Source organism: Aspergillus undulatus (genome assembly GCF_047715775.1).
Source record: "Aspergillus undulatus strain CBS 261.88 unplaced genomic scaffold BDV17scaffold_19, whole genome shotgun sequence".
In the NCBI taxonomy this organism is placed as follows: domain Eukaryota; kingdom Fungi; phylum Ascomycota; class Eurotiomycetes; order Eurotiales; family Aspergillaceae; genus Aspergillus; species Aspergillus undulatus.
Genome location: NW_027396623.1, coordinates 38,467 through 63,004, shown reverse-complemented (window position 1 = coordinate 63,004; position 24,538 = coordinate 38,467). Strand labels below are relative to the sequence as shown.

Below are 24,538 nucleotides of genomic sequence, written 5' to 3'. Positions count from 1 at the left end.
CACAGTTAAGTAGTTGGGTACGGGCCCAGTGGCAGACTAACGCTCTACTAGTGAATTAGTATAGTAACCAACACGAAAGTATGTAAATTACCCCTCGGCTAATTTGGCGCTATCTACACTACCACTTGTCTAATATACATAGATTTCATAGTATTTCTGCTAGACTTGTCTAACAAGGGACATGCAACCGCCGCGCGGGGTCCGCGCCGTTCAGGGTTGCACCGGAGAGGACAGCCGTACTAGTAGCCTCGGGCTCTAGCCAAAAGACAGTTTAGCCGCCCTCTTCGCTAATGGCATATGCTCCAACACCGGCCGAGTCTACAGGGTGTCTGTGGTGTGCCGGGTGTCGGCTGCCTCTCCTGCGATGTGGGCTTTTGGTAGATAGCTTGCAGGTATAATAAAGAGGCCGCTCGTTCCCGCGAGCTCGGTTGATGTAGTCACACATCCATCCAGCCTCCGTCAGTCAGACTCAAGACCAAGTCACCATGAGGCTGCTCGCTGCCCTCGCTTCGGCGTTGGCATGCGGCGCGAGCCTAGCCGAAGCCAAGGCCGTGTTTGCTCATTTCATGGTAAGTCCTTCCCGCACACCAAATCCGGCCCTGGGGTTGACTGACGTTGCTTAGGTGGGCAACACCAAGTCCCTCGGCCTGAACGACTGGAGAACCGAGATCGGGCTCGCGCAAGGCGCGGGTATAGATGCCTTTGTTCTGAACATAGCCAACGAGGACGCTACCAACGACATTGCGCTACCGATCGCATTCACCGCAGCCTACGACATGGGCTTCCAGCTACTCTTTTCATTCGACTACGCCGGCAACGGCGCATGGGATAAGTCGGTCGTCATCGACATGATCAACGAATACGGCTCCAAGGAGACATATTTCAAGAACGATGGGAACCCCTTCGTCTCGACATTCGAAGGGCCCAATAATGCCGACGACTGGAAGGATATCAAGAAGGAGACCGGTTGTTTCTTCATGCCGGATTGGTCTTCTGTCGGTGCGCAGCCGGCTGTGAACCTGGGTGACGGCATTGCCGATGGCCTCTTCAGCTGGGATGCTTGGCCCAAGGGGCCGGCTAATATGACGACCTACCCGGACGCCTCGTACTATGATTTTCTCGGTGACAAGCCGTACATGATGCCCATCTCGCCCTGGTTCTACACGAACCTGCCCGGGTACGATAAGAATTGGCTGTGGCGCGGCGACGACATGTGGTTCCAGCGGTGGCAGCAGGCCATCTCGCTGGACCGCCAGCCGGACTTCATCGAGATCATTTCGTGGAACGATTACGGCGAGTCGCACTATATCGGGCCCTTGGACGACCGGCAGTACGAGGCGTTCGATATCGGCCGTGCGCCGTTCAATTACGTCAAGGATATGCCGCACGACGGGTGGCGCGAGACGCTACCCTACTACATCTCCATGTACAAGAACGGAAGCGCAACCGTTACGGAGGAGCGCCTCGTGGCGTGGTACCGAGTCAACAAGAACGGGGCCTGTTCGGACGGCAGCACGACGGGCAACACGGCGAACCAGCTGCAGTTCGAGTACTCGCCCAACGAGATGATGGAGGACAGGGTGTTTTACGACGTGCTCCTCACGAGCGACGCCCAGGTCACAGTCAGCATCGGCGGCATAGCTCAGGCCGGTACATGGGACCAGGAACCCTACGGGGGGGTTGGTGTGTACCACGGCAGTGTCCCGATCGGGACGGCGAGTGGTCAAGTCGTGGTGACGGTGAAGAGAGGAGGTGAGACTATTGCCACCGTCACGGGCGCGTCCATCACCAGCACCTGCAGTTCAGGCCTCAACAACTATAACCCTTGGGTGGGGAGTGCTAGGGGTCCCTCCATCGACCCTGTCAAGACCAAGGGCGACCTTTCCGACTTGGATTGCGTCAAGGGCTTCGGTGTGTATGAATTTATTGGTGTCTGCGACTTTGCCTGTTCGAATGGCTAGTAAGTACATCCATGATGGATTACATGACTGCCCGATGCGCGAATCAACATCACTAACATTGCCTGTCTAGCTGCCCCAGCGCCGCCTGTACTTGCCTCGAGAAGGGCGCCGCCAACCCCCCCAACGAGACCGGAGACGCGGGCTACCCACTCCCCGGGAAGAGCGGGTCCTTCGCGGGGCTCTGCAGCTTCGACTGCAACCACGGCTACTGCCCAGACACGGTCTGCGGTCAGGAGCCCAACGACGGCGTCGTCCTGGGCTACTCGCCTTTCCTGCCGCCCTCATGCACGGGGGGCACGGGCGAGGGCGCCTTCACGGGCCTATGCGACTTTGGATGCCATCTTGGCTTCTGCCCCATCCACGCTTGTACCTGTACCGCGACGGGGATCTTGGTTGAGACGCCGGCTAAGACGGACGTGACGGGGTACTACCTCGACTCGTCCGTGGACGACTATGGCCTGTGTAAGTTTGCCTGCGAGCACGGGTACTGCCCGGATATCTGTGGCAGCCGGCCCATTGGGGAAGACGGCGACGGGAATGATCAGAGCAAGTATCCCACCATCACCCTGGATCCCACCGTCTGGACCGCGCCGACAGCCCAGTGTCCGCCCCCCTGTGTCCTTGTCCTCCCGCCGTCTCCGCTTGCGTCTCCGACAACCATCTCCTTCAACCCCTGGAAAACATCTCTCGAGTTCGGGTATACGACAACGGAGATGGTCGACGGCACCAAGACAACCCACTACGCTGCTACCACCATCACCACCGAGATTTCCATCCCGCCAGTGACCACGGACATTATCAGCTTCTCGGAAGTCGTCCTAACTACGACAATTGACGGCGGCGTCCCCTCCATCATCATCCCGAGCCCGAGCGTCAGCCCGCCCCCCTTCGTCATCACGCCGACGACGACGATCGTCACCGACGACATCACCGCGACGCCCGTACCCCGGACCATCCGTCCGCCCCCGTGGCCATGGAGTGCCGCTGGTGCAACCGGCGGGACTTATTCCGGGACGACCTCTACTACCAGTGGCCCTGTCGCCGTTATTCCCACTGAAACCGGCCCGTTCCCTACCACCGTCTTCCCCACGGAGACCGTCAGTTGGGTCAGGGACTGGGTCGACGAGCCCAAGGCGACCCAGGTCGATGATAGGGGTGGTCCTGTTCCTGTCGTGCCCTGCTGGGCTTGGTTCGTATGGTCGTGCCCGCCTGATGTTGGTGGTATCGTCTTGAACGGATTCACGGAGCCGGGCGTTTACCCTGAGTATGTCACTCCCCAAATACCTTCCTTCTCTCGGTGCTAACCTTTTCATGTAGGGGAGGCCCGCCGGACATCGGACCCAACCCGCCTCCGGGTTTGAAACTGAAAATCCCCTGGCCCCAAATCACGTAAGTAGTCGGCCGGCAACACCCCCGACTCATGCATAGTTTTCACCTCCTGTGTGGTTGCTGACACTTTTGCTTGATCTTCCCCTCTAGCATCGGCCCCGACCTCAAACCCACATACCCGGAAAACCCAGATCCAGACGAGGACAGCTGCGAAACGGCAACAGCCAGCGTATGCACCACGACCATCTCATATGGCGTCGTAGCCAAGCGGGCCATCGCCGCCCCGACACATGCACATGCACATGCGCCTGGAGAGTTCCATCGGCTTACCAAGCGAGCAACCACGACGACAACATCGACGATCTCCTTCTGCACGCAGGTAACGGGCTGCGGCGCAACTGACATCACATCGAGCAGCACCGTCGAAGCAACCGCGACGACGCAGCCTCGCGTGGTTATCCCGCGTGACCCGAACAGCGTCGACGCGGTCAGGACAACCCTGCAGCAGCAGATGGGCGGCGCCGCGACAGAGATGTTTGAGTCTAGGACCGACCAGCTGGGCACTATCTTCTTCTTTGTGCCGGCTTTCACGGATGACCAGACTGCGGCGATTCGAGGGCATGCGCAGGTCGCCGATGCCTATATTCCCAGGGGTAGAATGATGCGCGACTTTTGGGCCGTGGTTCGGGACCCGACTTCTGGCGGAGGAGGACGACCATATGGGAATGAGGATGATAATTGGCTTGTGGACAGCCTGAACAGTACCGAAAGTGAATTCGAATTACATGGGCGGTCCATTCTCGCCAAACGCAGCGAGACCGTCCAGACGGACCAGCCCGACGCCATGGCCCTGCTTTCCTGGCCTCCTGCTTCGGGTCCTGTCCCAGAAACCGGAGAGTACAGGTGTGCTTTCTTCCTCTCCTCTTTGGTGACAGTGCGTGTGTGACAGTGACAGCACGGCTAACACAGACTGTATTCAAACAGGTTCGACTCATCAGCAGGCGAGGGCACATATGTATACGATCTCGACTACGGCGCCGACCCCACGCACCCAGAATTCAGCGACGTCTTGTTCCTGCACCCGCTGTTTCCGGGCCCGTACCCCGTGAGCGAGTGGATGGAAAACGATGAGAAGCAGCACGGAACCTCGTGTATCTCCAAAGCGGTGGGCAAGACTGTTGGCATCGCGCGCAAGGCCACCGTGATCGCCACCGTGTGGGACTTTGAAAAGGGCATTTACGAGCACTGGCTTGATGGCCTCGCCAAGGTGCATGCCGACCTCTTAGCCGGGGCGAGGGGATCCAAGAGCGTTATCAACCTTTCCATCTCAATCCCTCAAAACCAGGTGTCGGATGCGTTTGTGGATAAGATGGGTACGTTCTCCTCTTTTTATCTGTCCTCAAGCAGGACTTGACTAACCATTCTTACCTCTCTCTTGCATAGCCTTCCTGATTCGAGAGATTATGAAGCTCGGCGCCGCCTTCATCTGGCTCCGGAAACTCCAAGGGCTATCCGAACGGCTACCCGGCGCTTTTCGGAGACCCCAGCAACCGCAACTATATCCCCGATATCATCGTGGTTGGCTCGGTGATGGGATCAGGCGCCTTTAGCGGATTCGCCAATGCGGACTGGGTTACCTGCTACGCACCTGGTGTCAGGCTGCGCATCGCCACCCTGCAGAACCTGGAGGACGGGTACCGCACCGCGGGGGGGACCTCGTTCGCCTCGGCAACGGTCGCCGGTCTGGCGGCGTATTTCCGCGGCCTCGATCCGTCTTTGACTACCGCCGCCATGGTGAGGCGGAAGATTCTGGACTTTGCATACCGCCGGACCGCGCGAGACGACGGGTATTCGGACTCGATTTATCTCGATAGGGTGGTCTGGAACGGTCAGATGGGCGGCGAAACTGTTGCCGGTGACTGCAGCAAAAAGACAAAGCGGCAGAGCAGCAGCGACGACTCCTGCCCCATCGTGAACTTCCCACCCCAGCCGTCGCCCCTGACTTTCCGGACCGGCCAAGCCCAACCGACTTGCGTCGCCGACTCTGCCTGTGGCACCAGCTGCGGCGGGGGCTTCTTCTGTCCTGGGACGCCGCTCAAGCAGAATCCGGACTTCTTGGACCCGCGCAACCCGGATAGCGTGCAGAACCCGGATAGTCCCTACTACGGTGACTGGGACGGCACGGTCTCTCGCACCACCACGACAACGACAACCACTAGCACTAAGACCACCACTAGAACCGCAACTGCAACGTCTACCTTGTTCCCGGAAGTCCCGATCGGTGGCAGCTGCGACTCTAATTCGGAATGCGTGGGTGACTGCGACGAGGGAGATTTACTTGGGTGCTTCAATGGGGTGTGCAAATGCTATCCCGATCAGAATATTCCGCCATATGGGACGATGTGCCAGAGTCTCGACTCTTGCACGCGTGTTTATTACTGTGCGCGTGGGGACACAATGGTCTGCGAGGAACGCGACTATTCAAACGGGAACAAGCTCTGTCTTTGTATAGCGGGGAGTGACTGAGTGGGTAGCCATTGCATGTTTCGGTTCATAGTCCACAGGAAGTCCACTGCCTCCTCGTCACTAGGATAGACCCATACGTTGACAAGGCAGACTTGGGTATCGAGGTTCATTTTTGCGAGATGACTTCACGACCACGTTCAAAATAAACAGGGCTAAGTATACACGCGGAGTAGTAGTATTGGTGCAGGCCGTCTAACCGTCCGGTCGTGTTCGGTGAAGGGCCCCGATTCTATGCAGGCCTGCCGTAGCTTAGGGGTCCAAATGCAAGGACTGGTGAAAACCAAGGTATGCTCTGCCCCGTGCAGGGCTTGCTGATCCTCCGCGCACGATATTTTCTTACTGGGTCAAAGGTCGAGGATGCAACAGCAGCGTGATTCGCGGGTATGGAAGCATTGGGAGATGGCACAGCCGACCTCGTTTCCGATTAGTTAATCTCCGCTGTAACCCTAACTTCCCCACGGAAGAAGTCCCTGATTAGAACTAGCTTCGCATTGAGGCAGGGACATCTGCAAGCTTACTACTGGTGTTAACAAAAACTGAAACGTGTCGATCTTCTGCAGGGTGAAGTGCTCCTCCGTCCGGGGTCCGCGCAGCGCGGCGATTGCGTCGCCTTCCCGAGCGAGCCCTCGTCTGACTTGGTCCAATTTGTTTCCCCTTCCCTTTTTTTTTCTTTTCTACCTCTCCCGCGGTCGGTGTTTGTTGGTTGACGGGGTGCGTCGTCAAGATGCATCTGCTCCATACTATCATCAAGCGAGGTTTGAGTTCGTGCGGTCATAGAAGGCTACTCGGCCCTCAATACTCCTGTTGCAAAGTTTCATCGTCTCGTAATGCCTCGATAATCTTTTCCATAAAGTTATCCACAGTGTCTCGCTCGAAATTTCGTAAAGTCGCTTCTGGATATTTGTCGCAACATAGTCTAGCTGGTTATCAGAAGGAAAGAGCGGACGCGAGGAAGCCGACTGCACGCTCGAATTTCTTCCAGATTTGCTCCTGGTTCTGAGGGAACTCAAGCCATGGACGGGTCAGTCACATTGCCTTGGATCGTCAGGGTCGCGTCCGTCTCGACGCGGATTTTCTGAGACAGAGATTTGCGGCAGCGATCGAGAAGACAAAGAGAGGGTTGGGTTGCAGTCGTCGCTCTGCCTCCTCCCTTCCCTGTCTCGCCTCCTTTAGTTGACGTCGTAATTCAGCAATGATGGTGGCGCGGGGAGAGGTGTGATTCCCTTGGAGTTTCTGATTCTTGTCCAAGAGCACCTGGGTCGATCCTGTCAATTACAGGATATAGTCGACCTTGCTATTGGAACAAGCTCAGGCCAGTCTTAGTTGCCATCCATTCTGGATACAGGTCCACTAACTGACAGGACCAAGACGGGCTTAGCATCCTTGCGCTTTTCAAAAAATTATGGAACGTAAAGACATGCGCGGGGGTTTTTTGATAACATGTCACGGCAGATTTTTGAGGAAAAGCAGAGCTCATCCCTGTCCCGCGCTCTCCAGGCATTGCTAGGAGATAGGTCATTGCTTGGTCGTGTGTATAAATGGCTTTCGTGGCTGCTTTATGACGGCTGTTATAGTAGACATGTTTTTGACTCAGCTTTGAAGGAGGTATTTGGGGAAGTTAACCAGATGATTGAGGCCCTTTATGTTGACAAAATTAGGGGGAGGAGCGCTGATAGGAACCAGGAAGCCGCGGCGTTAGTGTCTTTGCCCTAAAACTCGCTAAAGTTGCAGGGCTGCGCATAACCCTCACGACAGCCAGCGACGCGAAGCTGCAGCAGATGAAAGAGAAGCTTGGCAGTCCGGTGATCTTAATGGTGAGCTATGCCAAGATCCTGGATTGGGACCAGGAGGTTCTGGAGTTGACTAATAGTGCTAGCGTGGATATCGTCGTTGAGAATGGCGGGACGAGCTCGTTGGTGAAGAGTCTGAAGTGTACGCGCCGCGGAGGCATTGTTAGTCAAGTTGGGTATCTTGCTAAGCAGGATCCTAATAAGTTGCGCGAGCTGGTTCCTATAATTATTAATAGGAGAGTTATCCTAAGGTAAGTGATGAGATGACAGGTGCGCTTACTGGGGATTGGAAAAGAAGACTAAATTGTGTACAGGGGCATCAACGCCGGGCCCAAATGTAACATGGAAGATTTCTGCGCCGCACTCGAGGCTGTTCAAATGCCACTGACTGGTCTGATTGACAAGATCTTCCCATTCGAGCAGGCTGAAAAGGCGGCCGAATATGTATGGCAAGGCAAGCAGATCGGCAAGATAGTGCTGCGCGTTTAGGAGAAGACAAATATGCACGTTTGAACAGACAAAAAATAATCTCTCTTTCTCACCAAGCGGATGTCATAGCAAAATAATACCTTCGCCGACTTCGGGTAGGGCTGGTGAAGTAGTCCCCATTCGACAGGTTTGAGGCGGAGGGGAGGGGAATGGCCCCCGTACCACTGCATCCTTTTTACTGACATGGTGGCGAGAGTATCAAAATATAGAGAGAGAATGATTATAGTACTTCCTTTGCACTCTGTTGCTCAAAGACAAAGTCTCCCTAATGCCCCGAAGTGTTGCCGAAGCTGTCCTCTGATGGATTGTAAGGTTGGCGGAGTACTGAACCATCAAGCGAGCAATGAGTTGCAAGATTTATAAGGCAGTATCCTACGAAGATTGATTGAATATGACTGAGCAGGCCGATTCACTGAGATTTACGCAAATACCCGGGCCATCACGAAATATCTGGGCGACAGCATAGTAACCAGGCAAGAGAAATTCAAGATTCATAAGGTCATGGAAAACACATCTTCCTGACGGGCCTTTCAGTCCCAAGCCGCAGGCAGTGAACCAGAATCGGTATTCACCAATGTCATAAAAACCGCAGTTCGTCACTTGCTCCTCGGACTGGGTGTTTGATTGGTATGAGCCAAAGGGACACATAATCACACGACAGCCAGCGTTTGCTACCTACACAAACCACTCGTAATAATAAGAAACGTAACTTCCCTTCCTCATAATCTTTAGCCTGTGCTATTGTTAGAAGGGGAGAAAAAAACTGTTTTTCAGCTAACGTAGAATTAAGGATCTTACCAAGGCATCAACAAAGTAGTCGACCAACTCGATCTTATGCCCAAGCCTCCGTTCTTGTTTTGGAGTCCGACTGCCCTGGGCTGGCAGTTCTTGGGCCGAACCAAAGTCAATCCAGAGCACTCTATCTTGTCCATCTTGCTCTGCAAGGGATACCATCATATTTCGGGGCTTCACGTCACAATGGACAACACCTGCCTCGTAGATCTCATCAAGTATCCGGCGCAGCTTAGCCAAGCGAGGTTTTGAAAAGTTAGACAGGTCAATTTGGTGCAGGTTTGGGATAAATTCAATAAGAATTGCATTTGGCGCCAATATATCATTGATAAACATGTTAAGAAAGGCCCATTTGGTAGGTTGTATGTTCCTGACCACGCCGTAAAATTCTGGAACAACACCCTTTTTGCACAATCCCTTGGCCTTCAGTCGAGCGTAGGCGATAGTAGACTCGCAAACAAAGGGATTAACTTCGCAATCGGGGGGATCGTGCTCAGACGGCTGGCTACCATGATACTTCTGATATCGGTGATCTAAATTATCAGTAAAGAAAAAGAAAATGCTCATCCTTACTACTTTTATAACACATGTGTTTGCTCGAAACCGGGCTTTAAAAACGACTGAGATCTCACTCTCCTTCCAGTGTTTCAAGGTACTCGACCTCTGATGGCCTCACCGCAAGTTCATCAGACATGACGGCAATATAAAGTTCGACAGGCAAAAGATAGACGCAATCTGCCAGTGTTCTGATAGTCTCAAACGATGACGGTCGATGCAATGGAGAAGTTGGATGGTAGAAGAAGAGAGAAGTTGGGGGAGGAATGAAACCGGTCACTGCATGGAAGACGGAAGTTGTGGCCTTAAGGCAGTAGCTAACCTTGAGCATGTGACCTCCCCTACTTCTGTGAAAAAAAGTAGTGAGTATAAAATAAAAAAACAAAAACATACAACAGCTGTTACTTCAAACACCATACTACTAACCAGCCGGCGTGTGGCTTCAACGCGGCCAGAAGTCGGGTGGCTGCCACCCGGGTGAGCTTAGGGTGAGTGCGCGCGAGACAGGGTGAGCCACTCACCCTGTACTCACTCGTCTCGTGCGATCTGCTCAGCCCATGAACTATAAACCTTAATACCCGCCCATCTTGCTGATATGTATCAAAGATTAGCTACGTTCAAAGATCGGCGCGCTTAGTCGCATGACACAGCCCCCCCCAAAAAATGCTGCCTAGAACAGCGGAAATGTGCCCAACTAAGGCACCGATCAAGGCACTAACTTAGTCATTTGAATATCATAACTAAGTTAACATATATTTAATAACTAGTTAACGTGGTTCCCTGTCAGTCGGAAAATCCATGCACCCGCCAACTTAATACAAGTAAGTTCTGTGGCGATTAATTAGAGCACCTAAAGGGAGCATGTTTCGGTACCTCTGATGTTGAAAGGGTAGAAGGGCTTACTGTTACGGGCAAGACTCTGTACGAACGAGTGGTCAGCGGGAGAAACACGTGACCTTATGCATGAGGCAGAGTCAATGACAGGTCCGACAGAGTTCTCACAGCAACCTAGTAAGATACATCGACTAGTCAACGACCTTATGCTACACAAGCGGACCTTATCAGCGTGACCAATAAAATGATAGCCATCAGCTGACGGATTAGGGAGCCAAGGATGGTGCTGTTTGCAGAAGCTAGTGACCCTCGCCGGTGTATAAATATTTACTTGCTACCTTCCTACTCACCTAGACCTAACTTCCCACTATCGAGATAGTGCAGAGCGACCCTAATAAGAGGCTTGTTTATCTAGCTTACCAACACATTTTCCGTGGTTCTAATTCCCAACTTCAAAAGCGAAAGAATATGAAGAGCTTGATCCAACAAAACCAACTCGCGCTCTCAGATATTCTCCAGGAATATAACATCAACCGTACAGGTAATGTTACCAAACAGCTTCTCAAAGACGAAGATTTTCACTCGAAATTAAGAGCTAAGGTCCGATTCCCCGAGTTATTCAATATATCACCAGCTCAGAATGCTGAATGAGAGGCTTCGGAAGCAGAGGCTGCGAGGGACATAGAAAATACAGTAAGAGAAATTTCAAAGAGAGAAGGTTTAGGGGAAGTCACAGCTCAATCTCAGTAACAGCCAACCAATAACAAAAATAAAGGATTCAAGAGTTGCCACTCCCAGTAAAGAAAGCTTAGTAGAAACTGCTGATACTAATTCTCAGCCTCTAAGATAAAGACTGGTATAAATAATCTAGCACCATCACTATATCCAGTCTATATATACTACAGATACCAACATATTATTACAACAAGTATACAACGATTAGTGGAAGAAGCTTGCTTTGCATACGCTCAGAGACAGTTCCCTCAGCTCTTGGTCAAGAATGGTTGGGACTGCCCCGAGGCTGTGGAACTCACTGAGTGGGCCAAGCTTCTCCCCCTGTATTCTGGTGAGTTTGTCACCCGGACAAAAATACGAGACGAACTATTCAGCTCTCTTCGTGAACTGAGGCACTCCGCTGTGCACCGACTTCGAAAGGCTGCTGGTAGTGCAGAGCGTCTGGCCAAAAACACACAACTTTTTCTCGAGGCCTTGAATGACTATGATCGTTCAGAAAGGGTCTCCAACCTTCGCAGAGAGCTTAATAAGGCAATCGAAGAGCTTAAGCGCAATAAAGATCTCCTTGAGGGAAGATACCTTTCTGAGCTGAAAGAAATACAGGCTAGACGCGCTGCTTTAGACATGTGGGAAAGAGACGCAAAGAATGCCATGGTCGAGAGTGACCTACAATGCCTGAACGACATCGATAGAAGTATCGAAAACGTCGTCTGACATTTTAATCTAGATGAACCTGTAGAGAAAGGGAAAGGGAAAATGCCGATCTCACGCACGGCAAACCTCAATTCATTGGTTATTACTCTCAGCCCCCAAGGACTATCCCTCTTAATAGGCTTAACCAAAGGGTGAAATAATGCACATCAACTATTACCTTACCTAGGCAGTTTGGAATCTCTGCACATTTCAATACGGGAATGCAAATCACCGATAGCGCCGTTATTGGCTCATATAGCGCAATTTGCACTAAGCGGCCAACTGCCCAACCTGAGTATTATCTTGCTCCACAGCAATATCATCAGCCCTGGCCAAATGCTCAACTTACCTCGGAGGGGTGCAACTGACATATTATTTCAAGAGGCATGTCAAAAACTACTGAGAATTTTTGACAAGACAGGTATAGCACTGCGTCTTGAGGATGATTTGCTGGATAAAACTGTGCAAGGGTATGCCGCTTGGTATGAACATGGTTAGCCCGGCTTTTTTTGGCCGTTCATCTACCTTCAGTAAGCAAGCAGAAGTACTATGCTACCGAGCCGATTTCCTACTACCGGCGCTGTACTTTATCTCAGCCAGGTCTCGCTCTTTATATACGTTAAATTTTTCCGAATTTGTGCAGCGGCATGATGGTTCAGGTTGCTATGTTCCGAGTTCAGGAGGGTCACTACAGCCGGTGTTGCGGACGTGAACGCTTTTTGGCTTGTCGAGTTCGAGTTTCCAAAAATACCTCCCTTGGGTATCCTTACCTAGGCGTTAGTAGGAATAGGCTAATAATATTAGACATTGATTAGTATATCCGTGATATTGGTGCATAAGAATCACAGGCACTGGCCGAGCAACGTCGCTAGATGAACCGCATTTCGCGCTATGAAGTCGAATGGCGCCTGTGACGGCGAGAATACGGAGGCAGAAGTTCTCGCATCTCCTAGAACATCTTCGTCAACTGTATAAGAGGCCTCGCTTTTGATTCTTCGCTTACACTAACCCAGCTGATGCCAACCATGTCCCCTATGATCTTTTCCATCAGATTGTAGGAACAACCATGGTCTGATGTGTGAAAGCACCGCTGTGTGGTTGTGCCAGTTACTGTTTCATGGATACCTAACTAGTTCACAAGCAACAATTATATAATCATCTGGCAAGACAAGGGAGCGGGTCATTCTGTTTGTGAGCAAGGGATTACTGCTCTGTGATAGGTCGGAATTGAGCTCCAAGGTCTCGCCGATTTTATTTTTAGATTACCACATGGAGATAAATTATTCACGGTGAGTATCCCTTCAGAAACTGAAAGCGGATCATGGGCTTTAGCTTCTTCTACCTTGGATAAGGTTTCCCCCGTGTAGTAATTTGAGTAGTTTTACACTTTCCAGGATTTGTTCAAGTCTGCAGATGTCAACGTTCCTCGGCTAGCCTTCCCTCACACACTTTTCTTGCGGGTAGTTTTTCGCCATATGCGCCTTGCATCTGTGCTGAGCAGGGGTTGATGTTTTAGCATCTCCCCAAAACAAAGTTCAAATGCGGAGTTCTAAAATATTTGTGCCATATCCTGGTATCCACGCTCGAAATCCTGACGCGTTTTGACCTTCAGGTGGATTTCGTGGAAGCGGGCCCTGCTTCATGCGGCGTAGAGGCATGTCTCTTGCCTTGCAAACCGCTCCACCTTGTAGAGTTTTCCAGATGAATGCCAAAACTATCCAACATCCTCATCACGTTTTGATTGACGACTTCCTCCAGCGATTTGGGTTTGGTATAAAATGCCGGCATTGGAGGGAATATGATCGCGCCAGAACGTCGTAGAGCAAGCATGTTCTCGAGATGAATATCGTGCAGCGGGGTCTCGCGGACACAGAGCATCAGCTTTCTCCCTTCTTTGAGGGTCACGTCTGCTGCTCGAGCTACCAGATCCTCACTGAATCCCATCCTCACAGCTGCCAGCGTTTTGACACTGCAAGGCACAATGATCATCCCGTCATGCAGAAAGGATCCGCTTGAAATCGGGGCAGCGAGGTCCCTTGCAGCGTAATTGAACGTGGCCAAGGAGCGAATGTGCGAGTCTGTAAGGTCCGTTTCGTATTTTAGGGTCACTGATGCCCATTTGCTCACGACATGGTGCGTCTCGATATCGCATTGCTTGAGCAGCTCAAGCAGGCGGACTGCGAACAGGGCTCCAGTCGCACCGGTGATTGCCACCACAAGTCGCCTCGGTCGAGTATTGGTCCAATGCGAATGGGTTCGACTGTCCTTGCCCGTCAGGAACTGTGATTGGCTATTATGGCCGAGTCTTTGTGCAGGGCTCGTTATAGTCGCTATACTGGAACGCTGACCGACGGTATAGCAGGCCGGCAGGTGTGCTGCAGGGCAACGAGCCGAAACAGCGAGCCTCTCCATATCTAACAGTGGTTAGCATCTCTTCATTCCCTTGCCTGGTGCGCGTCTGTATATGGCTCATCCTGGCAAAATGCAGTCGGAGTGTTTCGGAATTTTCCGATCAGGACAAAGGGACGTGGGCAGCACCACGGAATATATTTGTCGGAACATCGATCATGTTGCGATTGACAGACTAGTCCTTGAATACGCAAGAGCAATGCACCGCGCTATATGGAAATCGGGTCGTGCCTGTACCCTTCGAGGCAGAAATGCTGCAAGCCAAGTTCAGCGTTGCTATTCCCACCACTCGTTGCGACATTTTCTGGATACTCTACGGCAAGACGGTGATTTGGTCGATATTAATCATGAAGTCGACCCTCACCTTGAGGTGGGAGCAATTGCTCGGAGGGTCAGCGAAAGAAATGCCAAAGTGCCCTTATTCCACAACGTCAAGGGAGCACGCAACGGGCTCTGGAGGATGGTGTCAAACCTGCAGAGCTTGCGCCAGTCTCCGAGTCATCGCGTCGGGCGTATCGCACGGGGTATCAACCTGCCTGCGACTGCGAACTGGCGCGATATACACGAGAAACTGCTGGAAGCCAAAAGATACAAACCTCCCGCATCCAGAATCGTGGAAACGGGGCCCTGCAAGGAAAACAGGCTGGTCGGGGACGAAATCGACCTGACGCTCCTGCCCGCTCCATTGCTGCACCAGGGTGACGGTGGGAAGTATGTCCAGTCGTACGGAATGCATATCCTACAGTCTCCAGATGGTTCGTGGACCAATTGGTCCATCGCGCGAGCAATGGTCCATGACAGGAACAAGCTGGTTGGCCTGTGCATTCCTCCACAACATAACTGGCAGATCAAGCAGATGTGGAAGAAACACGGAAAGGATGTGCCGTGGGCTCTCGCACTTGGAGTGTCGCCTGCTGCCATTATTGCGGCTGGCCTGCCTATACCAGATGGGGTCTCAGAGCTGGACTACGTCAATGCTATCACTGGGAGTGCGATGGACCTGGTCAAATGAGACACCAACAATCTCCTCGTGCCGGCGGAAAGTGAAATCATCTTTGAGGGAACGCTGTCCAATACCGAACTGGCCTCCGAAGGTCCCTTTGGAGAGTACTTCGGCCATGGCTTCCAAGCAGAGTCCGGCCAAATGCCAGTCTACAACGTGGATGCCATCACTTATCGAGATGATGCGATTCTCCCGATCTCTGTTCCTGGGACTATAACCGACGAATCTGTGGGTGTTATGTTTTCACTGAATATGTAGAAGTCATGCTGACCATATACCTCTAGCACACGCTCGCTGCCCTGATGGTGCCCGAGATACTGGACATTTGTCAACAGCACGACTTCCCAATAGTCGACGCATTTGCGCCTCTCGAAACCAACGCGACTTGGGTGTTCCTCTCTGTGGACTCAGAAAAGCTTAGACACCTGGGCATAAATTCCAGCGAGCTTTGCAAGGCGCTCGGCCAGGCTGTGTTCCAAGACAAGCGCGCCTGGCTCGCCTCGCGACTGTTCCTGGTTGGCGACGACATCAATATCTACGACTTCCAGCAAGCAGCCTGGGCAGTCGCCTGTCGCTCGCGGCCAGGTCTGGACGATCATATTTTCGACGATGTGCCGGGGCTTCCGCTGGTGCCCTCAATGCGTGGCACTCCGCGGCCATGTCGTGGCGGCAAGACGGTGACCAACTGCCTTCTGGATTCCGAATTCACGGAGGAGGGCAGGGATTGGCATAAAGTTGACTTTGACAATGCATATCCGAGGAAAATTCGTGAGCGGGTCCTGTCAAGATGGGAGGAAATGGGGCTGGATTGAAGCTCTGTACGTTATGATTAGGGTGCTTATTAGTCTAGACGTATTCAATTATCGAGCTTGTATTGTTCTTTCTATGTAAACTGCCGAGTAACTTGGCCTTTATGGGCCGAATACATCGATGCACTGCAGTAGGCTACAGCCGCGACTGCGTCTCCGCCGATTGCCAGGGCTTGTTCAGTCGTACTTCCAATACGGCGAGGATGCCATTCTTCACGCTTGCCACGGCCTGCGGTAAAAGATGCTCAAATTGCTCAGCATTTGCGGCAACTCCTGTCCATGCGTGATTTCCAGCAGCAGCCTTCGCCACTCCGGGATAGTCCGGGGTTGGACTAAACGAGATATTCAAGTCAATATTGTTCACCTGCGACCCGAGACCCGTCGGGTGGACGAGCTCTAGAGATGCTCTTGGTGCATTCCATCCTGTTTCACTTATTAGCAATGTGCATCTGGAAATGGTTAAAGAAATCCCGTACCGTTGTTGTTGAGAACGATAGTTAGAGTCGCCAGCTTGTATCGCCTGGCTATCCAGTAGACCGTGCCAGGAGACCCAAACATGAAACTGCCGTCACCAACAATCTCACACACAAAATCTCCCTGCTGGTTGCCCCCGGCCAGGTAGTCCGATGCCAGTTTGACCCCCAATGTGGCGCCCCCAGACCAGCCGAGTCCTCCAGCGCCACAACCCACCAAATGGCCCGGAGCATCGACCTGGAGCTGATTGATAATAGGCATAGCATTGGTGACAGTCTCCAAGCACCATACTGTATTCAGAGGCAATGCCTCCCGAAGGCGACGCCCAATGTAGTTACCTTCCATCGAAGCTGCCATGTCGTTGGGTTTCGCAGCCGCCACTGCAAGGGCAGCAAGGCGTTCTTGATGGGCTCTCTTCACCTGTTCGCCTCGCTCAATGTACTCGGACGATGAGAGGATCTCGTCGAATGACCCCTCCTGCTGAATGAAGCTATGGATCTGGCTGAATGAGGTGGTCGCATCCGCGCGGTATATCTTGGAGGCGTTGATATACCAGAAGTTCAGGTTTGCTTTCAACGGATCAATGTCGATATGCACGATCTGACAATCCTTTGATGGTCGACACAGAACTGGAATCCAAGGCACAACAGCATGGACCACCACAATCACGTCTGCAGTAGGGATAGCTTCATGCGCACCGATCCCCAGTCCCAACGAGGCCGGGTGTGTGAATGGGAAGCTAACATCGCATCCGAGGCAGTCCAGGACCCTGAGCCCAGGCACCCTATCCACAAGCTGAACTAGTTTGGGCAGCGATCCATGACTCCTGCCAGAGTGGCCTACCACAATAAGAGGCCTTTTCGCATGAACCAGCAGATTGGCAATTGTTTCAACGCCAGTCTGGGGCAACGGAGATGGGCATACCGCACCCCAATGCGCTTGATCTATCGTATACCGGTCCATCTTCTCTTCCAGAACTTTCCGGCCTGCTGCCAAATAAACAGGACCAGGCGGATCACTGGTTGTGAACTGAAGAGCGCGGCCGACCATCTGTTTGATATTCTTTCCCGTGCGGATTTCACCGGTGTAGCGACAGAACTGAGACAGTATCTGCCTTTGGTCTTTGGCGTCCTGGAGCCAGTGAACATACTCCGTTCGAGACCCCGGCAATTCTCCTTCGATCGTGAAGGGCGAGAGGCCAGCGAATATCAGAACAGGGCTGTAGGCCGCGGAGGCATTATGGACAGCACATCCAAGGGCTTGAGTTCCGACGTCCACATGGACCAGCACGGCCTGTGGCTTGCCTGTGAGGCGAGCGAAGCCATCTGCCATCGAAAGGGCAACCATCTAGATTGGCATCAATATTTATGGGCTGCCATTGTTGGAATGAGTCAGCCTACCTCGTGTGGACAGGTAATAATCTCTGGAAATTCCCCTTTCCTAAACCTTTTCCCGTAGACTATCGCCTCCATCAAGGCGGGGTGGTCAGAGCCCAAATTGACGAAGACGTGGGAAACGCCGGCCTAGTTGCATTCTGGAGGTTATTCATATGAATCCGGTGGTGGGTAAAATCTGTTCTTACATCCCAAAGGGACTCGAAAAAGGCAGTCGATGCTGTATAAGCCCTATTTCGCCATCAGATACAGTAAATCAATTTCAGACACCAGACGCCTGTACTGACATTGTTTGGACAGTTTGTAGGAGTCTATTGCTCTCGCACTTTTAATCGTACTTATCTTCAGACTACGAAGCTGAGTCTCCATTCTATAGTTCGACGCCGTGGTATGCGCGACATTCCGAAAGCTGCGTACTTTATCTCATCGGAATCTGTAGGAACTTTCCGATCCAGGCCTCTCTGCACAGACGCCACGGTGCCCGGCTTACGACTGTTCCTCTTATTATAAGGAAAGGTCAATTTATAGGGTTACATGGAAAAAGCTACAGCTTTGCATTGGGTTGCGATCTGCCATAATTAGGGGAGATTAAGGAATCTAGGTAGGAAGTGTTGAGGTATCTGGGGTGGCACTGGCTCAGGCTTGTCAAGCCCACCAGCTGCATGGCCGTCTCGATTTCGTGTTTGATAACTGGCAGCTGTCAGTTTTCTTCATTTTTTTTCTTCTGCTTTTCGGATTATCGGAGTTGGGACATACCCTGTACCGCGTGTGCGATTCCGGCCTCCCCATAGCAAAGGGCATACGTGAACGGCCTGCCTAAACCCACAGCAGAGGCCCCAAGGCAGACTGCTTTCACTATGTCTGAGCCTCGTCGGAACCCGCCATCAACAAGAATGGTCATTCTTTCAGCTGCCTCCGGACAGTAGCGCTGTATTTCGAGAAGGGTAAGAATAGAGGGAGGTGCAGTGTCGGCTGCTCGTCCTCCGTGGTTGCTAATAACGATACCGTCAAGTCCGTAGCGCATCGCAAGCTGAGCGTCTTCGACGCGTTGGACGCCCTTGACAAGGATGGGGAGATCGGTGATACCCCGCAACCAGGCAATGTCGTTCCAGTTCAAGCTTGGGTCGATGAAGGAGCTATTGGACTTTGCTAGTCCGACGCTTCCTTTGCCTTCCTCACGGCTCCCTTGGTTGATACTCACTACGAGACCTTCTCCTTCGGGTCGAATGCGTTCATCTGCCTCTCGCTTGGACATTACAGGAAGGTCGGCTGTAATGAAAAGCGCCTTCACTTTCCGCGATTGCGCGGCCTGTCGGATCTGAGATTCTGTTTTTGCCCGGTCCTTGTTGATATATACCTGCAGGAATGCGCTCTCCGGAGTCTCATTCAGAATCTCGGTCAAGGTATAGGATGCTGTAGTCGCAATGCATTGCGTTATCCCCGACGCGTTTGCTGCCCTGGCCGGGGACAGCTCCCCATCGCTGCAGACGCTCTTCGCCGCTCCAACGGGGGCTATATAAACCGGAATGTTTAACTTACAACCGAACAGAACACTCTCGGTGGTCACGGAAGACACATCTCGCATTACCGCCGGTCGAAGCCAAATGTGCTGGAACATCGTCTGGTTCGCATCGCGCGTGATGTTGTCGTTGGCAGCTCCGCTGTTGTATGCCCACGACTTCGGACTCAGAGTTTGTATGGCCACATCTTCAAAGTCACTGAGATTGATAATATGCTGCAGCGGTGGTTTGCGATACATCTCGACATCTGGCCTTGTTGATTGCTGGGGTTTACCGTCCTCAGTCCACTTGGGCGGCACTGTTGACGCGTCCAACTCACCCAGGTATGAATCCTCCAGTTCGGCGATTAGAGAGGGCGAATGAACTCGATTGTATTCCTTGGAAGCATCCCGACCGGCATACTTGTAGATTACTTTCGCGCATTAATTTATCATTCCGCGAGTAACAACTGGATCATCGCCTCTCACCTCCTGCTCCTCCGGGATGCTCCTTCGCAAACTGCGTCACATTGTAAACTTTCCCATTGACAACCGTCCAGCTGTCTGTTTCGAGATGGTGAGCTTCGATGTCGCTTGCGGAAATTTTGTTCGTCATGGCTCCGTGGTGACCTTTGGGATCGGATTGTGCTGTGCTTTGCCGAGGTGGATATATATATAATTAGCATGAGGGTGGTACACCAATAACATCTTTCATTGCTGCCATTCCGATCATCGGAACGAATTCCTACAAATTAATCACATTAACAGTTGTATATGTCCTTAAAGTATGTGCTGTCCTTGCCTATTCTTAAGTCCTGCAGGGCATAACCGTCCCCCATAAAGTATGAGGAAGCAGACGTTTGGAACCACATTCTAACAAGGAGAACTAATAGACTACAGGGAAGGCTCGTGGCCTGCTCCATCATTGATGCCGAGGGCAGGATTACACTGCAGATGGGGACGTAATAGCTCGTCCAGACCAGCCCAGACATTGCCATCCAGAAACGTATCTAGGTCCTGGTTGGTGTCTGCCAGCGGCAACCAGTCCAATTCTAACTCACGATGGTCGGATATAGTATCTTCTGAATCGAATAGTGATGAAGATGTAGGGTTATATGTATCCAGGTCCACGGGCGCTGACAGCCCAGGTACCGCAAATCCATTGACTGCATGTTGGACCGGGGGCTCCTTCGCCTGTAGATCCGTCTCAAACCCCAGTATCCGCAGGCGAGTGAGGACCCTTAGAATACAGAGGACTCTGCGGTAAAGCTGGGAAGAAGAGGGGAAGGACTCGGAGTATGCAGCTGTCAGGCTAAGAGCATCCTTTATGGGCCCACGAACATCGCGTGTTACTGATACCCCGAATGAGGTGCTCGCAACGCCACTATACGTAATGTTAAGTAGGAGCAAGGACGCTGCAGACGCAAGAAAATGGCTAAAAAACGGATGCAGGCGGCTGTAGATGTCTGTTCTCGCATCAAGCTCCGTCAGCAAAGATATAATGCTCACTGCAGTCTCTACCCCTGCGGACAGCTGTGACTGATCCGGCTTGACAGGCGCCTCAGAGAAGAACAACGGTCGTAGAAGCAGGATCCGGAGTTGGTTCGCACGAAGATAAAGCATGATTCGTATGAGATTGGGAGGATCGCCAATGATTGAGGCCTCGGCAGACAGATCGGGCTGGATGTCATCAAGCGCAGAGCGCTGCCACCGTTCGATTTGATAATTGACAAACTCAAACTGTTCTTCATTATAGAAGTCTTCGTTGACCGGCAGGCTAGCGGTGGCATTCACAATCTTGGAGCTGATGGCGCAGTACGAGGTCATTGCAGTCAGATACGGCGCGTTGGCCTCCAGCGCAAACAAGTAAATGTCAGCTATTGCATGCATTAAACATACACAACGCTCGTTCAAGGGCCCTACCGGCTGCAGCTGCCTGGAATCCAATGCGCCGTCGCTCATGTGGCGTGGCAGCCCCAATGTTGAACTCCATTCATGGTCAAGCACGAAGATGCTCCAGATTACTCTTGTTGCCTTCATGCGCTCCTCGCCGTCTGGAAATACCTTCTGGAGGGACATGGAACGGTGCAGACCAATTTCCATCGCCAATGAGGCTGCGATGCCGCATAGTCTCCATGCCATGCGCACGCAACCGGAGAACACCTGCTGGATTGCCTATATCTCCGTTAGTGCCGTGACCTCCCCGGGGGATATGCGGAGATTCTGACTCCCAAAAGTATTAGAATCACTCCACGAAGGCTGACATGCTCGGAGCTGAGGATGTCATTCAATTCCTCCTCCGCCCCTTCATAGCAACTATCGAGCAATGCCTTATTCTTGGTTTGTTCTGACCGCAGCGCGATCAAGAGGATTAGACGGATAACAATAACATCATACAAACCGGTCTGCCGTGCATTATGCTCCACACTCCCTTCCAATTGGGCATAGAGTGTGTCAACGCAGGTAAGCACTGACTGGATATCCAGCACATTATGGAGCAATCCAACGGTTTCGGAATACGAAACCACGAGCTCGCGTGCCCTGGCATGGGATATTTGCGTGAAAACGCGTATTGAGACATGCTCCGATGGGCCACGAGGGTCTTGCAAACCGCGAGGACCAACCAAGCTCTCCATTCCCGGCGACTCTTGAGGCTCCTTTGCCTCCTCCCGGTTGTAAAATGCATCTAAATTGGACGCAGTAGTAGAAGCAGGATTATCCAGACGCGCCAGGTTGAGGCTTGCGAGCTGGAAACTATATTCGGGTGACGTTAACCCTTGATAGTGAGCTCCAGTGACTGACGGTGGAGATACGGCTAAAGTCGTTGTCAGCCTCCGTCGCTTTGCACCTCGCTCCTTTCGTGGCTCTTCTGGTATCGAAGGCTCAGGCGTGGTCTGCCTGTTGGATTTGGCGGATACCTCGGACTTGGAGGACTGTAACTCGGCCCGCAAGGACTCAACCAGTGCACTGAGAGTCTGGACTTGACTGGAGTCAGAATTAGCAAATTAAATGGTAGCAACATTTGCAAGGTTGGAAAATACCTGGTGACTGTCCGCAAACATTCTGGGGCGACCTGGCCTCCTGGGCTCGGACCGTCGCGACTACTATATTGACATGAAACGCCCCTGTTCTCACAATGCTTGCAGGGGTCATGGCCACTGCATCTCTGCTTCCTTCGCTTGCAAGCGATACAGGCACGCTGTGTATATGGTGCGCGTGTTCTGCGGCCGTTTGCTTCCTGTTGGCCGCGTCCTGGGCGAGGGAGCGGCATGGTGGTGGGTGAATGGAAAGAAGAAAGCAGGCAGACAGACGCCCGACAGCGATAGATTTGCACTAACCCCGCGCTTCGGCTGTTGCCTCGTACTTGCCAGTACTATTACGCGGGGGTGTGGGGAGTGCATGTGGGTTCGTTCCATGGCCGGTCTGAATACATACACGACATGGCGGAGGATTCCGAAAATTCCGAAGGCCTGTGTACAAAGGGATCCATTCTATACCCACAGTGTCTCAAGCGGTTCAGATAGTGTATGCAAAATCACAGCAAAGAATGACGTTCCCCAGCTCCCTGCGACACATTCCCCTGTGGATCAATGGCACAGCCCGCAAGGCAGCAAAGTCCTTCCCCGTTCGCAGCGCAATCACCGAAAAGCCGATATATGAATGCTCCAGTGCGTCCGAAGCTGACGTCGACGACGCCATCGCCGCAGCGGTGGCTGCACTTCCAGGATGGGCCAGCACGAATCCAGTTGCGCGACGTGACATCTTCCTCAAGGCAGCGGACCTGGTGGACAGGCGCCGCGGGCTGTTGGAGGACACCCTGTTCGAGGAGCTTGGGACCAGCGCAGCATTTGCTCGCATGAACACTGCGACTGCCGCTGAGATGCTCAGGGATGCGGCGGGAAGATTGGCTCAGAGCCTCACGGGGCAACTTCCACACCCCCAGGAGGATGGCCAGAGTGCCCTGCTGTACAAGGTTCCGTACGGGGTAGTTCTGGGCATTGCGCCATGGAATGCGCCGTACTTGCTGGGTGTCCGCGCGTGCCTGTATCCTATCGCTGCTGGGAACACCTGTCTTCTCAAAGGCGCCGAGCTGAGCCCCCGGTGCTTCCAGCACATCGCCGAAATATTCCATGATGCGGGCCTGCCTCCCGGGGTCCTCAATCTTTTATATACCACTCGACAAGACTCTGCAATGGCGACCAATCGCATGATACGAGCGTCTCCGGTTCGAAAGGTGAACTTCACTGGCAGCTCCGTAGTGGGCTCTCTTGTGGCAGCGGAAACAGCGAAGGCCTTAAAACCGTCCTTGATGGAGCTGGGGGGAAAGGCCTCAGCAATCGTCTTGGAGGACGCGGATATTGCAGTTGCTGCCCGTGAATGCGCTCGCGGCGCATTTACCAACTCTGGACAGGCATGCATGAGCACGGAGCGTATAGTTGTCTCCAGAAAGGTTATTGAGCCCTTCCGTGAGGCATTCCTTCGAGAGGTCTCCCGCTGGGACTCTGGATCTGGGCGATTCTGCACTTTGATCCAGGAGGCAGCCGTGAAGAGAAACCAGCGACTCGCACAGGACGCAGTTTCAAAGGGAGCACGGCTGCTGAGCGGCAGTTCTGATGCCCGTGAGAAGCTGCCAGGTTCCGGTGAAGAGTCTAAATTACGCCTGCTGCCGACGGTCCTTGAGGGTGTCGACAAACGCATGGATGTATTCTACGAAGAAAGTTTTGGTCCCACCGTGGCACTCTACACTGTTGACACTGAAGAAGAGGCAATCTCGTTAGCGAACGACACCGAGTATGGCCTGAGCTGCTCACTGTTCACCACCGATCTTGCAAAGGCACTGAGACTGGCGCGTCGCGTCGATTCTGGGTACGTCTAGAACCACAGAGCTTCGACATTTCCTTACTGATAGATTCCATAGGGCCGTCCATATTAACTCGATGAGCGTGCACGATGAGGCTGCCCTGGCACACGGCGGCCAAAAGAAAAGCGGTTGGGGTCGTTTTAACAGTGAATGGGGGATAAATGAGTTCCTTCAGTCCAAAACCGTGACTTACATGGACTAAACTTTCTAGGTATTCTGTCTGAGCCTGATTAAGTATCAAACGTAGTTGAGGAACGTATACCTTTAGTATCAGTCATATATTTACTGCACAGTTCGAATTCCTGGCCGGTGGTTGGTACCAGCGGCCTGGCTACATTTGCTGTTCCAGATACGTATTTCCAGGTGCATGAGTAATTGCACTATCA

General features: G+C 52.5%; 10 protein-coding genes across 10 annotated transcripts; 5 read left to right on the top strand and 5 right to left on the bottom strand.

Annotated features, from left to right (window-relative positions):
• Positions 1 to 485: 485 nt before the first annotated feature.
• On the top strand, positions 486 to 6,004 carry BDV17DRAFT_297993 (glycosyl hydrolase family 71-domain-containing protein; the record flags this gene model as incomplete). Its single annotated transcript, XM_073763600.1, has 11 exons — positions 486 to 569; positions 624 to 1,960; positions 2,032 to 2,377; positions 2,507 to 3,225; positions 3,279 to 3,350; positions 3,441 to 3,605; positions 3,708 to 3,918; positions 4,226 to 4,230; positions 4,275 to 4,361; positions 4,401 to 4,599; positions 4,797 to 6,004. 11 exons carry the CDS (start codon positions 486 to 488, stop codon positions 5,814 to 5,816), a joined length of 4,245 nt encoding a protein of 1,414 aa, XP_073616356.1. The 3' UTR covers positions 5,817 to 6,004.
• Positions 6,005 to 8,553: 2,549 nt separating this feature from the next.
• Positions 8,554 to 9,556, bottom strand: BDV17DRAFT_56874 (uncharacterized protein). The gene is made up of 2 exons (XM_073764795.1): positions 8,894 to 9,556; positions 8,554 to 8,828 (listed from the first exon to the last, which is right to left on the bottom strand). Exons 1-2 carry the CDS (start codon positions 9,452 to 9,454, stop codon positions 8,673 to 8,675), a joined length of 717 nt encoding a protein of 238 aa, XP_073616355.1. The 5' UTR covers positions 9,455 to 9,556; the 3' UTR covers positions 8,554 to 8,672.
• Positions 9,557 to 10,401: 845 nt separating this feature from the next.
• On the top strand, positions 10,402 to 11,725 carry BDV17DRAFT_297990 (uncharacterized protein; the record flags this gene model as incomplete). The annotated part of the gene is made up of 4 exons (XM_073763599.1): positions 10,402 to 10,453; positions 10,656 to 10,876; positions 10,931 to 10,994; positions 11,115 to 11,725. The coding sequence occupies 4 exons, from the start codon at positions 10,402 to 10,404 to the stop codon at positions 11,723 to 11,725; spliced, it is 948 nt and encodes a 315-aa protein (XP_073616354.1).
• A 264-nt stretch (positions 11,726 to 11,989) lies between these two features.
• Positions 11,990 to 12,252, top strand: BDV17DRAFT_56866 (uncharacterized protein). The gene has a single exon (XM_073764794.1). It carries the CDS (start codon positions 12,041 to 12,043, stop codon positions 12,200 to 12,202), a length of 162 nt encoding a protein of 53 aa, XP_073616353.1. The 5' UTR covers positions 11,990 to 12,040; the 3' UTR covers positions 12,203 to 12,252.
• An 851-nt stretch (positions 12,253 to 13,103) lies between these two features.
• BDV17DRAFT_261097 (UbiX family flavin prenyltransferase) lies at positions 13,104 to 13,841 on the bottom strand. The gene has a single exon (XM_073757624.1). The coding sequence runs from the start codon at positions 13,691 to 13,693 to the stop codon at positions 13,313 to 13,315; it is 381 nt and encodes a 126-aa protein (XP_073616352.1). The 5' UTR covers positions 13,694 to 13,841; the 3' UTR covers positions 13,104 to 13,312.
• A 158-nt stretch (positions 13,842 to 13,999) lies between these two features.
• Positions 14,000 to 15,928, top strand: BDV17DRAFT_297989 (UbiD family decarboxylase; the record flags this gene model as incomplete). Its single annotated transcript, XM_073763598.1, has 4 exons — positions 14,000 to 14,074; positions 14,385 to 15,116; positions 15,174 to 15,344; positions 15,401 to 15,928. 4 exons carry the CDS (start codon positions 14,000 to 14,002, stop codon positions 15,926 to 15,928), a joined length of 1,506 nt encoding a protein of 501 aa, XP_073616351.1.
• Positions 15,929 to 16,061: 133 nt separating this feature from the next.
• On the bottom strand, positions 16,062 to 18,162 carry BDV17DRAFT_297988 (thiamine pyrophosphate enzyme, N-terminal TPP binding domain-containing protein; the record flags this gene model as incomplete). The annotated part of the gene is made up of 5 exons (XM_073763597.1): positions 16,062 to 16,348; positions 16,402 to 17,746; positions 17,800 to 17,922; positions 17,982 to 18,024; positions 18,077 to 18,162. The coding sequence occupies 5 exons, from the start codon at positions 18,160 to 18,162 to the stop codon at positions 16,062 to 16,064; spliced, it is 1,884 nt and encodes a 627-aa protein (XP_073616350.1).
• Positions 18,163 to 18,337: 175 nt separating this feature from the next.
• On the bottom strand, positions 18,338 to 19,907 carry BDV17DRAFT_281274 (FMN-dependent alpha-hydroxy acid dehydrogenase family protein; the record flags this gene model as incomplete). Its single annotated transcript, XM_073760002.1, has 3 exons — positions 18,338 to 18,483; positions 18,550 to 19,725; positions 19,781 to 19,907. The coding sequence occupies 3 exons, from the start codon at positions 19,905 to 19,907 to the stop codon at positions 18,338 to 18,340; spliced, it is 1,449 nt and encodes a 482-aa protein (XP_073616349.1).
• A 278-nt stretch (positions 19,908 to 20,185) lies between these two features.
• On the bottom strand, positions 20,186 to 22,444 carry BDV17DRAFT_290531 (fungal specific transcription factor domain-containing protein; the record flags this gene model as incomplete). The annotated part of the gene is made up of 3 exons (XM_073761932.1): positions 20,186 to 21,466; positions 21,520 to 22,271; positions 22,333 to 22,444. 3 exons carry the CDS (start codon positions 22,442 to 22,444, stop codon positions 20,186 to 20,188), a joined length of 2,145 nt encoding a protein of 714 aa, XP_073616348.1.
• A 394-nt stretch (positions 22,445 to 22,838) lies between these two features.
• On the top strand, positions 22,839 to 24,354 carry BDV17DRAFT_281272 (aldehyde dehydrogenase domain-containing protein; the record flags this gene model as incomplete). Its single annotated transcript, XM_073760001.1, has 2 exons — positions 22,839 to 24,157; positions 24,210 to 24,354. 2 exons carry the CDS (start codon positions 22,839 to 22,841, stop codon positions 24,352 to 24,354), a joined length of 1,464 nt encoding a protein of 487 aa, XP_073616347.1.
• Positions 24,355 to 24,538: the final 184 nt, after the last annotated feature.